General features: G+C 55.2%; 2 protein-coding genes across 2 annotated transcripts; one reads left to right on the forward strand and one right to left on the reverse strand.

Annotated features, from left to right (window-relative positions):
• Positions 1–3,423: 3,423 nt before the first annotated feature.
• On the reverse strand, positions 3,424–7,689 carry KRP23_5476 (Serine/threonine-protein kinase GRIK2; the record flags this gene model as incomplete). The annotated part of the gene is made up of 1 exon (XM_067890545.1): positions 3,424–7,689. One exon carries the CDS (start codon positions 7,687–7,689, stop codon positions 3,424–3,426), a length of 4,266 nt encoding a protein of 1,421 aa, XP_067747084.1.
• Positions 7,690–9,064: 1,375 nt separating this feature from the next.
• On the forward strand, positions 9,065–11,267 carry KRP23_5477 (uncharacterized protein; the record flags this gene model as incomplete). The annotated part of the gene is made up of 3 exons (XM_067890546.1): positions 9,065–9,532; positions 9,868–10,263; positions 11,223–11,267. The coding sequence occupies 3 exons, from the start codon at positions 9,065–9,067 to the stop codon at positions 11,265–11,267; spliced, it is 909 nt and encodes a 302-aa protein (XP_067747085.1).
• Positions 11,268–13,572: the final 2,305 nt, after the last annotated feature.

Here is a 13,572-nt window from a genome sequence, read left to right on the forward strand (position 1 = left end):
TAGTATAATACATGTACTTCGAAAGTAGCTGTCGACACGAACAGTCGACAGATCGTCGGGCCGTGGGTAGCAGACACTTGCAACTCTATAAAGACTTTTTAGTATTGCATACTCTTGTACTCGTGTGGGCTGTCCATCCTGGCGCACCTTGAACTATGTAGACTTGCCAAAGGAAATTTGCAGTGAAAATGTGCAATTATTTATGTGTTAATACATGGCACGAGTCTAATGCACATGTGCGCTCGACAAGCTGATGCATGTAGGAAGTATTCATGGACGCGAATGGGGTCCAAATCCAAAGCGAACAGCTCGTTCGTCTCCAAATCTTTAGGGTGCGGTGAGTTGTTCCAATGTAGCCAAAGTTATGCCAAGGTTGACCGTCGATCAAACAGAGAAGTTCCGGGGCTCGCGCCCTAGATTTGGAGTTTCATCAGTTTTTGGTACAACATAGCGTCATACTGATCGAATAGAACGATTTGGGATTACCCGCTGCAGCTCCACGTGGTATCGAACCTCAGTAGCGCGCGGCTTTCGTGGTTACAGTATCACGCTCTAGAAATCGTGCTTTCAGTTTCAATAAATATGGATATTATAGACGCTCTGAAAGCGAAGAGGACTTTCGCCTGCAGCAAACACAGAAATGTCGCCGGACGTTCAGCATTCTACAATGTAAAATTTACATGTACAGTGCCTTCGAATCATGTACAATCCGTGATTGGGTGCTACGCTGTGTTCTCCATAGATCGTCCAGCTGAGAGGATACGGGACCTGCTGCGGGCAAGCGGGCACGAAGAGAAGAGCTTCCGGTTTGCCTGTACACCATGCACGGCACAGGACCCACAGCAGAGATCTGTCGTGTGCAGTTGCTTTTTGGCTGCCATGCGGACAGCTAAGGAATCCCAGGTTTGGGAGCGATGGCATCTGGATGAGCTGTTGTGTGCGAATGCCAATTGTGAGGGTTCGGCTGTTCAAGTTGACACGCCGGATCTAGAGTGGTTTATGTTCACCATGTGTGACGCGTAAACGCTGCTTGCGTAGAATATCTGTAAGCTACTAAACTTACTACTACCGGTAATATGATACAATACTGCACTGTGATCCCACCAAGTTTCATTTTCATACATGTACTTAGTACATGTGTATTATCATCGTGCAATCTTCTGAAGAATAAAGCACATGTATCCTTAACTAAACGCACAAAATGCATGGCTTCCAAGCCACCGACACCCCTATCTTACGACGTGACGCATTCACGGCCACGGGGGCGGACAAAGGGCTTTCCACCAGCTGTCTGGTCAAAATATCTTCAAAGGCTTTTAGTCAACAAACGTAGCTTCCCGTGTTTCAGTGGCAGTCCATCACCATCCCGTGGTGGCTCGCAGCCGATATCTGCACAGGGTTGCAATGCTTGCCTGATGGCGAGGCGTGAAGGCTGTCGGCTGAATTCGGACACCACTACAGATGACTCAGGCCGGATCCGATTTCCGCTCCACGCCAGCGGCGAAAAGAATTCATTCCGCCGGACCCCACACAAGCCCTCGCCAGACTTGATCGTTGCCTTCTACAATGGCTCGACTCAAGGTAGCGCTCGCCCTGCTCGTTGCGATGGCTAGTTTTACGACTGCGGACGGCATCGACTGGACCTTTTGGAATGATGACGACAACTCTGGTTCCTCGTCACTTGATACGGAGACGCCGCAAACCACAAAACGCCCGACAACATTATCCCCTGACACGACAACGCTTCCAACTACGGCCCCACCTCCCGCGGCTCTTGTGTCGGGGTCGTCTTCGTTCGACGGTGCAGCGTTAGCGGAAAACTACGCTACCCCCGCCACGGCCACGAGCACAATCCGGTCGACGTACCGCAACTGGGTAGGCCCCTGGAGTATTTCACCGGACGCCGCGTGCTACCGAGAAGCGCACGTCATGGATATGTGTCCGAGCAACTACGATCGCAATGACGCGACCAACACTTGTTGGACGGAGTGTCCGATGGACTACCCAGTCGAGTGCGGCGCGGAATGTATCCAGCAGAACAGCGACTGCGGCATCGAAGTGGCCAACAAGGTCTCCGCTGTAGCCATGTCCATCTTCAGTACTGCGACGATGGGCGTTTTCGGCGAGCTGGCCAAGCTGGGGCAGACGATTTCTTGGGCCGTCCGGTGCTCCAACTCGCTCATGCTCGTGATGAGAGGCATCATCAAATACGTCCGCAATATGAAGGTGGAGGACCCGCAAGCCACGGATCGCAAGCTGCTCCTGCTGCTGTACCAGACGGGTACGGTAGTCACGGATTTACCTATCGCCATCTACGTTTGCATGGGCAAGGCCGTGCCTCCAAATCTGAGGCTGTCACAATACGTGATGGGCACGGCTCAATGGATGTTGATGCAAGTGCTTGCCAACGACGATGACATCCTGATGAACTGGCAGAAGTTCCGTGCCTTCATGAAGGGGGCCAACTTCACGGCGGCCGCTGAAGAGATCACGGAAGGCGAGATTAAGTCACTGGAGACAGCAATGAAGCAGAACTCTTCGTGTGGCGGCGACCTAAAGTCTCTAACCGACCGGGTCTGGATGACTGTAAACGAATATCGACGAGACGACCCCGCCATCACGGACGATGAAATTCGCTTGAAAGTCAGCGAGTCTGACCTGGTACTGTACGACGTCCCCACTGTGACCAACAACTGTATGAAGCAAATGGTCTCCGAATCCAGCCAAGCGACCGCCTACACAACGCGCGAAACACTGCGAAAGACCTTCGGAGTGATCATCAACGATCTCATCGAGTCCGGGAAAAGCGACAACGGCACCTCGTTGGACGAGAAGCAGACTGCGTACAAAGTGATCGACACTGGCCTCTCCGCAGTCGCCGCCATGCTGGTCGACCCCACGCGCCTCACGCTGCTGCTTTCCGAGTACCTCCAGACGGTGTGCGGCCCCACCCAGTTCATGGGCGAGATCGACGACGGCACGGAAGCTGCCACTCTGGGCTTGAATATGCTGCAAGACGCCTTCAAAGGCAGTTCCATGTCGTGGACCAAGAAAGGAGACGGCCAAGTCATTATCAACTTTAAAAGTACGGACGAGGAGGACGTCACGGTGAACATCATGTCTGGAGGAGACAAAATAGACGAGGTGGATGTCGCTGCGGGCGGCAAGGCCAAGTGGACGTCCAATATCACGGCGCTGGGAGGCAAGACGCTGTACCTCGACCGCTGGCGTCCGGGTCTCTTTGGGCTTCCTGGCACAGGAGGTGGCTCGCTGGTGCTGTGGGTGCCCAGGGCGTCTCAAGGAGGCCACCTAGATATTAAGGCGAAACTCAACGTGAGCTAGAGTGACCTCCGTTGCTGCCATCAAACCATAACGAGTCAATAGAATCGCACAACGACCAAGTCGGACACGAGTATGTTTCGATCACAACGTCGGAGGCTGCAACAGGATGGCGATGACTGTGATGTTGTCATTTGAGTATCGCCGGATGCCTTCTTGGGCCAGCTCCTGGGCTGCGAGTTGCAGGTCTCCATGCAGTTCCACACGTTGACGGAAAATGTCTGCGGCTTCTTCGCTGGTCAAGACGTCCCAAAGCCCATCGCAGGCCAAGAGCAAGAAGGCGTCTTCAGTGACGTCTACTTCCACGTCGTGCACATCGGGCCGTGCAGTCAGCAACGCCGGCACTTTTTCATTGTCGCGGAAGGCGCGACCGAAGCTTACAGAGCTGCTACTGCTAGCTGCAGGGTCGAGCATCCCCTTGAATTCAAGGTCACCGAAAGCGCGCGTGATGGCCATCACGCCGTTCACGCGGTTGTTCACCACGCGTCCGCCCAGTTGAATGACTCGCTCGCGCTCTGGTTCCAGCGTCAAGCGGTGGTCCTGCGTGAGCTCAACCGCGCTACCATCGCGCTTGCCTAGAACGAGGCGGCAGTCTCCCACATGCGCAATCGTGATGAGGATCTTTCCGTTCCGTGCTGGACGGAGTACGAGGCCCGTGGCGGTGGACCCGCTGAGATCATCCTTATGCAGCAAGTAGTCGCAGACGGACGCATCCAGCGACTCGAAGCAGTCCTGCAAGTCTTTCGCCGCGAGTGAGGGTGCTTCGTGGGATCGGAATATCCATGTGTGAAGCTGCTCGTGCAAAATGTTGGCGCATTCCTCGCCTCCGTGGCCATCGTAAATTCCAACGTATGCAGTTTCAGTCGCCCACGCAGGCGACGAGCCGCTAACGCTCTCCAGAGTAGCTGCGATGGCAGGAAACACCACCCAGCGGTCTTCTTGTGTATTGCGCCGGCCCTCTAACGACGATACACCGAAGCGTAAGCCAAGCGTGGGGCTTTCGCCGTAGAAACGCTGCTCATCGTTGCCCCCGGTGTTCCGAACCAAACTTGAATAGGAAGCAGTAGCTCTGCAGCCCATGGAGGCCATGCTAGACTTACTACCGTTGACCACTTCACCTCTGTTAGCAAATAAGGATGGCGAACCTGCTGCGTCGACGGATGTCTTCGTCAGTGGCGGCAATGACAGCGTCGTGAGCAGCAGTTCGTCGAGGAGCTGCGGTGACTGTGACACAGCTAACTCGTCGTCGTCGTCTGAAAAGGCATCTTCTTCATCCCCGAGAATATCGTGTGCCATATTGCTGCTGTGGTGAGCATGGGCCACAGTAACAGCACCATTGCTCGAGTGATCTCCGCTCGGAGGAACTGCCTCTAGGGCATTCTTGTTGCTTGCCTTCTTGCGTGAGAACAACAGCGAGCGATAGTCGATTTCTTCGTTCGAGAGCACTCTACGCTCTTGGTCCGTTTCCATATCAGTGGCTGACTCTGATGTGACAGCGAACACTTTGTTCGCTTTGGTCGGATTTCTCGCGTTGATCGACTTGGGCGACTGTGCGAACACCAAACTCGAGTTCTCCCACTCGGCTGAGCCTGGCGCTGTTTGAATCGGGACTGCCGTCTTGTCTTTCGCTGCTAGACTCTCTCGAGCCCTTTTGAGTCGCTTGAGCATTTGCTTGCGGATGTTGACAAGAATAAGGATGTGGTTCGCGCCGACTGCATGCTCAATCTCATCCTTGGACACCGTGATAGGCGGCGACGGACGCGAAATGGCGTCCAGTGCTGAACTATGCGTTTCATTCTTGGTAACCCACGGATGAACCATGACATCCAGCAGCGTTAGTCGCTTCTGTGGGGCCTTTATCAGCATCCCATTGAGCAAATGCGCCAACAGCGGGTCAATTGCCGACGGGAACACGAGAGGGTCGTTCTGGATCCTTTCGAACATTCGCATGGCACTTTTGGCGAGGAACGGCGGGTTCCCGAACTTGAGCATGAATATGGTGGCTCCAAGAGCCCAAACATCGGCAAGCTGGCCGGAATACTCCTCCCCGGAGCACATTTCGGGCGACATGAAGGCGGGCGTGCCAGCTACATCCGTGATCTTCTGCTTGCTGCCGTATAGCGACTGAGAAATGCCGAAATCTGCGATTTTCACGACGTCTTTCTCTCCGACAAGCAGGTTTTGAGGCTTGATATCGCCGTGAACAATTTTCTGCTCGTGGAGGTAAGCTAGACCAAGAATGACTTGAAGGAAGACACTGTGCAGGTCCCGGTCACGCAGGTTCTCCAACATACCTTGAGGGTGCTTCTTCTTCTGGAATGAGAGCATGTCTCCGTGCTTCATGTACTCGAGCACGAGGAAAAGCTTGTTCATCTTTGGATCATCCATGACTTCGTACAGCCGCAGCACGTTCGGGTGGTTTAGCTTCTTCATGATCGCAATTTCACGCTTAATGTCGTCCAGTTTGCTCTGCTTGCCCAGTTTATCTTTCTTCATCACATCGCGATTGATGAACTTCATCGCAAAGAGTTTGCCTGATAGTTTCTCCTTGCAGAGCTTCACTTCCGCGTAGCCTCCCGTACCAAGAGTCTCCAGAATAATGTAGTTGTTGATCATCGTTCGCGAGTTGAGCCAGTCGCCGAATTTTGGTACCGGATGAGGCAAATTGTGCTGAGGTAGCTGAGCCTTCTTCTTCTTCACTACCTTCGTGTCTCGAATTGCAGCGGCAGCAGGAGAACTGCTTGGAGACGGCGCAGATTTGCCTGGAGACGGATCACCAATCATGACAAGAGGGACGACCGCAGGCGCAACGTTGCTTACGATGCCTGAACGGTACGACGCCTGCTTTATAGGCGATGTAGACCCGACGGCCATGTGGAGATTCGCTCCTGCACTCTTTGTAGGCGACATGTTGCCTTGACGGTACGAAGGTGGCTGTGGAGTTCGCCCTGGAGGGAGTGGGGTAGTCGGTCCTGCAGCTCCAGTGTTCATATTTGTTGCAGAGCTGTTGTTCACGGGAGGTATGATGGAGAGACCATATAGGTGACGCGAGTTCAGACGAGTTGAAGGCGATTGAGCTCCCGGCGAAGCCTCTGCACGTCTTGATGGAGAAGGACTTGGTAAGAGATCTCCTGCTGGAGGCTCTAGCCAGTCTTGAACGCAGTCGTCCGATTCATCTTCATCATCACTATCGTCGCTGCTATCGGACAGCACATTCTCGACGTCGTCCGTCAATTCAAGTGCTGGACGGAATTTTGGCTGGAACCCTGAGGATTTCATGGCTGGTGGAGACGCTAGCGGAGTAGTGACGACCTTTTCATTGCTTTGCACAGTAGAGTTCTGTATTGCGATACTTCCACGTGCTAGAGAAGGTAGCGTCGAGTTGGTTTGGTGTTTCTGAGAGCTCCCTTCATGCGTAGCTTTGGCCGGACTGCTACCTGTTGGAACCTTAGTCGTAGGAGCGACAACCACTGCACCTGCTTCATCGCCGAGATCCCAATCCTCCACTTCCTCGTCATCCGCCAAATCCTCGTCGTCGACATCTTCATCTCCATCGCTGCTGCTACTGTCAATTTTCCGCTGCACCTGAGCCCTTGTGTTTGAACTATTATTTTCTGGCGATGGTGGCATGCCGACAACTGGAAATGGTTGCCGCTGCCCTCCGTGCGTCATACTTCGGTCACCTGGAACCATGACATGTATAGGCCTCCCCCTTCCTCTCGTAGCTGGGAGTGATCCACGAGGCACCGAAGCTTGAGGTGCTCGATACCCAACCGGAATGGGTCCTCCTCGTCCTCGAGGTGGCTGGCCCGACACCCAACCGGGGCCTCTCGCTACTTGAGGCTGTTGCAGAGGTACAAGGATCGGCTTTTGACCCGCACCAGGGGCTACTCCCTGTCGAGGCGGCATCTGCACTGCACCTTGCACGCCGCCACCTTTCCGGCCTGAAGACGCGGCATTTGGTGGCTGGTTTAGCTCATCGACGGGGTTCTGAGAGACCACTTGGTCACGCATTGAATACGACACGTCTGGCAGGATGGAGGCGTCCTCTGCCTGCTTGTCACCGAGGATGGCCGGACGCAGTCGCGTCTTGGTCGGACTTGCGTTGATAGCGTCAAGAACGGCTGGATTGGTCTGCTCTTGGTCGGATAGTTCGTTTTTAGCAATCCCTGCATCATTTCCATCGGCTTCCATTGCGAGTTTCAGCAGTGCGTCGCCTGGTGGTTTGCTGTGGTCTTCTTTTTCGTCGGGTGAGGCACCACTTGCTTCGTCTACAGGTGTCTGTCTGCCGCCACGTTCAAGGGCGTTTGCAGGAGACCGAGAGAGTGGCTTGCTGGCCACGCAGCCCATTCGTGATGCCTATCAACACTGTGTTCTCTTGTAGGCCATCACTCCGTCGACAGCAAAAGGAGTAGTGTAGAGCAGCGAGTACAAAACGCTATTGTGAGCGAGCAACAGTTTCACGGAAGGTGGCCAGGAATAAGCTCGTCCATGATCGCTCCTTGCTACCCGCAGATCACTGCTGACGGAACTTGTTGGCAGTTCGCAGCACCATCAGTAAGCTGTGACCGGCTTTCGGTTGCAGCTCGTCACGTGACCTGAAGAGCCGGTAGCGTAGGTGCATGGTGTATGGCTGAGAGGTATCCGATTAATCAAGGAGTGCTACGCGTAAAGGAGCATTGGTGTCGACTTGACTGGTGGATTGTGCGGTGGCCGGAGACCTTCGTGAACGGATAATCTGCTCGGAAGTGCATCTAGCGGTTCGGCGTGGAAGAGCTATGTCGCCCTGATCCGATGCGGAGACTCGGGCCTTCAAGGTGACCGTTCTCGCCACTCAACTCGACAAAAATCAACGTCACGGTGCACCATCAGCTTTCAGGGAATGGTCGGCCGACATCGTGCTGATCGCTTGCTGCAGTGACACACTCGACTGGCGGAGTGCGCAGCTTATCCAACCGGTGGATATCGCTCTCAAGGGTGACACGGTGCAGCCATCAGTACGTCAGTGCAGCGTTGGAGCGAGTAACTCGTCGATCGTCTGGACGAGCAAATGGGGACAAGCAGCACATGGCTGAAGCTTTTCCAGCGAGAGTCGGTGCTGCATGCAGCGTTGCGCTTGAAAGTTCCGAGTGCAGGAAGCAGTGGGTCAACCGAACCGATTCGCAAGACGCTGGCGGATAGAGTCCGGCCAACGTGTCGACGAAAGCTTCAAGCAAATCCCAGTGGAGCCCGACTCGACTCGCTAACGACGATGGCGACTTGAAGCAAAAGGGTGCCGCGCAAGCAATGCGATCTCTATCAATCGAATCGATTGTTGGCCTCAATAGCGGTGTATACCGTGGCGTGCGTGCGCAAGAAAGCCTCTTTAGGAGCACGAAGCAAGTGGGGACACGAGAGAGATCTTACACACCAACCGCCCATCTCTTTTGCGACTGGCAAAATGCAACAGATACTTTACCTCGAGTCGACGCGACGTTCGGATACTTTGGGTCGACGTCGACCTAGCGTTTGGTTGCTTGTGGACCGGATGGTGCAACGTCCGATGCAACTTGCACCCGTCAGGCCTCCGGTCAGTCGGTTGATGGCGGCATCAACCTCCATGACGTCCCCACTACAAGGCCACTAGCCACTGCTGTCCGCTGCGACCGCACCACTTTCGATCGATACTCCGCGTGGTTCATTCTACAATTCACTTCGACCAACGAAGACCTGCGTCCTCGGTGTGATGAAAGTGTGGAAGGCAGTGACGCTACTGCACGCGCTAGCTGTGCTGGCCGTGCTTGCCGCGGAATGTGACCCAGCGTTCGGAAGCGACGAGGTCTCGTCGTCCGGCTCGGCATCCAAGTTTGTCGGCCAAGTGGAGGCTGACGACGTGGCCACACAAAACGCAGCGGGCGTCAACTCTTCGTCGCCAACCAACTCGACTTCACTCTTCACAACGTCGTTGCTAGCGTCTGCCAATGCTTCGGCGGCAGTGAGCGTGACGCAAGAGGACAAGCAAGTGTCAGTTGTGACCACAGCGCCAGCCAACTCTGAAAACGTGAAACAAACTCTGACGAGCTCAACCTCTTCGGCTACTTCGTCGGTCTCGACGACCATCCTGGAAGCCACGCAGTCGTCTGATGCCACGACGGCGGTGGCTTTGGACACGACGTCGACAACGACATCGTTGCTGCCAAACTGGGTGGGCACGGTAGACCCGTCCGACGACGCCTGCTACCGAAAAACATACATCTCCAGTACGTGCTCCGCTGGGTTTGCGTACGACAGCATCGCCACGTGCTGGGCCCAGTGCCCGCTGAATTACCCCGTGCAGTGTGGCATGGAATGCATCCCCCAGAACGATGACTGTGCGCTGGAGGTCATCGACAAGATCGAGTCCGTCGCTAAAGTGGCGCTGAACGCCGCTACCTCTGGCGAGTCGGCCAGCTGAGCACAGCCAGCGCTGCGGTACAGCAGGGCGTCAAGTGCGGACAGAAACTTTTCACCGTCGTGGACGACATCGTGGGCTACGCCGAGAGGCTGCAGACCAGCTTCCCAAACGGCACGGAGGAGCAGATCATCTCGCTCCTGAACAACTCGGACATTGTCGTCAAGGACCTACCCACCGCCGTCTGTGTCTGTCTCGGCTTGGATGTGCCGACCGACTACCTCAACCTGGCGTCCGAGGTCGTGAGCATTGTCGACAAGGTGCTCATCCAAGTCGTCGAGAAGGGGTCCTCACTGCTCAGCGTCGACACGTTCAAGACTTTCATTAGTGCGGTCGGTGCCGGTAGCTCCGTAGAGTCGCTGAACGAGGACGCCGCGTCGACACTGGAGAAACTCATCTCGGAGGGCAAGACCTGCGGTACGGAGCTGCAGTCGATCATTACGAAGGTTACGCAGGCTGTTGCCGACATCAAGACGGCCGATGCTACGTCTACCGTGAGTGCGATCCGTCTAGCGATGAGCGACACGGCGCTCTTCTTGACCGAGATCCCTACGGTGACCAACAACTGCATTCAAAACATCACGGGCGACGCGTACACTGTACGAGACCAGATTAGGACCGCGTTGAGTCTGATCACGGACAACCTGGTCGACTCTTCCGACGACGGCGGCGGCAACGCTCTTTCTACTGCGGACTACATCCTCAAGGTGGCAGACATGGGCCTGGACGTGATCGCAATGTTCGATCCGACGGGCATTGCTGCTATGCTCGAGGAGTACATTCAGCCGGTGTGCGGGCCCACGTCTTTCATCGGTGAAATCGACGACGGATCGCTTGCCGACGTTCTAGCACTCGCTGCCGATGGTGATGCATTCGCCGACAGCTACGGTACTTGGACACACGCTGGTGACGGCGCCGTGAACATTGTGTTCGAGAGCACGGACACGGAGGACGTGACTGTGGAGATCCACTCGGCCGGTGAGACCGTCGACTCTGTGAAGGTCAAGAGCGGCGAGACCGTGACGTGGAACTCGACAGTGTCTGCGCTGCAGGACAAGACCATGTACTTCGACCGGTGGCGTCCGGGTCTCCTTGGCCTTCCCGGGTCGGGCGGTGGCTCATTGGTGCTGTGGGTACCGCGCTCATCAGAAGGCGGCCACATAGATCTCGTTGCCACGATCAATGTTAGCTAAGTCAGATTTAATAGTAGTGTCGAGTACCCACAGCGTGAGATGAAGAGTCTGGGGAAATAAAGGCAATTGTGTGTGCTTCATGTTTCTTCTGGATGGAACTGCGTGCTGCTCGAGTTCGCCAACGCCCTACGACTGCCAAAAGAGGAGGATGAGCGCTCTCGAGAGACCGCCGGAGATGTTGTTGTCGATCTCTCTGGCGGTAACGCAACAGCGCGATCGTGAAACATTAATGCAGGAAGACCCCGTCCGAAACAAGCAAGTTGCTGTGCATCGACAAGATCATTCCCGTAGTTACGTCGAGCTGAATGCCAGCCGCGAAGAACCAAAAACACGCTGCAGTCTGCTCTTCAGGGTAACTTAAGGATGGTTGGTGCCGAGGACTTCCACGTCACTGGCGCGCCCGAGCAGTCAGGGCCAACGCTCGCGGGCGCACCATACAGATCCGTGCATGTGACTTCTCAACGCAGCGAGGGGCCCATCTTCGAGCACAGGACAGCCGCCTGCGTCCACTTACAACACTGAAACCGGTCCGCCTGCCCGCCAAGTCGTTGAGATTCTTGCTGTTCGACGCACAGTGTTCGTGAACAACTTGCGTGACATCAGGCGGGGCTGTATCTTTGCTGCCAACTCGTAATCCCTCCTCACTCATATGCCCTGTAGCGCGACGCCTCTTTTCTATGATGGAGCGGGTGCTGGTGCTGGTCCCAGCCAAAGTCTGTGATTGCAAGACGGGCGTCCTTAGATGAAAGTTTGGTGGTCGAACAGCGACGCACCTGAGGGGCAACGTGCGACAACTAAGTGGAGACTTCCGCTGGCCCATGTGGCGTGAGGAAGACACGACGACGGTAACAATCAAATGGGTTTGATTGCTCCGTATCCATTTCCGTCAGCCAACAGCGTCCGAAGGCGAACACGTTGTGGAAATTGACGAGGAAACGATAAAGCGCTTGTCACTACAGCACGGTAGCGCCTTTTAATACCGAAATGACGTGCCGTTGGGACCTCGGTTGTAGTCTTCGTGGCGGCAGCACGCGCTTCTTGCTGCATGCACGCTTGAACCTTGCACGTATGGCCGTCATGTGTTCGTTCGCAGTCCCGCCATGACTTTCTTTGAACTCAACCAGTTTTACGGTTGACCCGTTCATTGAAGGTGTGATATTCAAGTGTACACAGCACTGCTACAGCAAGTTGCAGCCCCAATTTGAGGTCCTGGTGGGGGGAATGCCTGGGCCGCCGACCGCCGACGTGCTTGAACATCATGTTCAACCAGGGTGCCTGGCTGCAAGCACCTCGTTACCATATTGGTATTATTTTGTCGGAGGTGAAGTTGGGCTCGTATTCGTTAGCAACACTAGGCGTCTCAGCGGCTTTGCTCTGGTCGTACCCAGTTCTACCAGCGGCGGTATGAAAGGAGACCAGTCTGGAACACGTTTTTTTTTCTGACTTTCCTTCTGAGACTCTCTCAGTGCGAGAGCCTATCCTGCCCTCCAAATCGTCACCAGGCCCAGAAGGGTGATGTCCAGTGAGAACCGCCCGCAACAAACATCGGGCCAACAAGATGCAGGCGAATTTGGGTTGCTCACTTTCAATTTTACAGTGCCACTCGAAAGAGTACATGTCCTGCAGAAGAGCCTCGACCATGTCGAGGACGTGGCTGCTGCTCATCGCGATCACCTTGTGTGTGAAGATGGCAACGGCCTCCTACTCCAGTATCTCAGCAGACACCTCGGCGAGCAGCGACTGTGAAGAACTGAGTATCACTAGACCGCACGACAGCACGCCACGCCCGACCGAATCTGCATCCGCGAGCAAGGAAGGTGACGCAAGCAAAGCCAATGAAGATACCAAGAAAGACGGAGCGAGCAAAGCCCACGAGGAATCCTCTTTTTTCGCGTACACGGCCGTGCCGGAGATGACGTTCGACGTTCCTACCAACGGAGCCGTTCCTCCGAACTGGGTGGGGCCCTCCATCGGCGACATGACCGACATGGCCTGCTACCGGAAGACGCACAAGAAAAACTCGATGGACGGGTGTCCGAACGGCTATAACTACAATGGGCACAAGTGCTGGGCGCAGTGCCCGATCGCCTATCCAGTGCAATGCTTGGCTGAGTGCATCCCACAGAATGACGACTGCGTGTTGGAGATTATGTCCAAGGTCACCAACTTGGGCTACGTCGCACTCAACATGGCTACTGCCGGCGTGTTCAACGCCATCTACAAGACGTTCAAGACGGTCAAGAAGGGACTCATGTGCGCTTTCAACGTGTTCAACATCGCTGAAGGCATCTCGCGCTTCATGCGGTTCCGGCAGATGATGACGCCCAACAGCACCAAGGAGGAGATCCTCGCCATGGTGTACCAGACAGACCTCTTCCTGGTGGACCTGCCGGTCGCTGTCGGCGCGTGCCTGGGATACGACGTCCCAAAATCCGCGTACGTTGCCGATGCGGTCGTCACGGGCGTAGAAACGATCGTCAAGCAGCTCATGATCAACCACAACTTGATCATGAGCTCGGCCGACGCCTTCATGCGGTTCTTCCGCAACACAACGGCGGGGAATTCGACCAGGGATCTGGACGCAGAGAGTATCGCCAACCTCACGTCGCT

The sequence above is a fragment of the Phytophthora ramorum genome (genome assembly GCF_020800215.1).
Source record: "Phytophthora ramorum isolate Pr-102 chromosome Unknown Phyram_PR-102_s0004, whole genome shotgun sequence".
Taxonomy (NCBI): Eukaryota; Oomycota; class Peronosporomycetes; order Peronosporales; family Peronosporaceae; genus Phytophthora; species Phytophthora ramorum.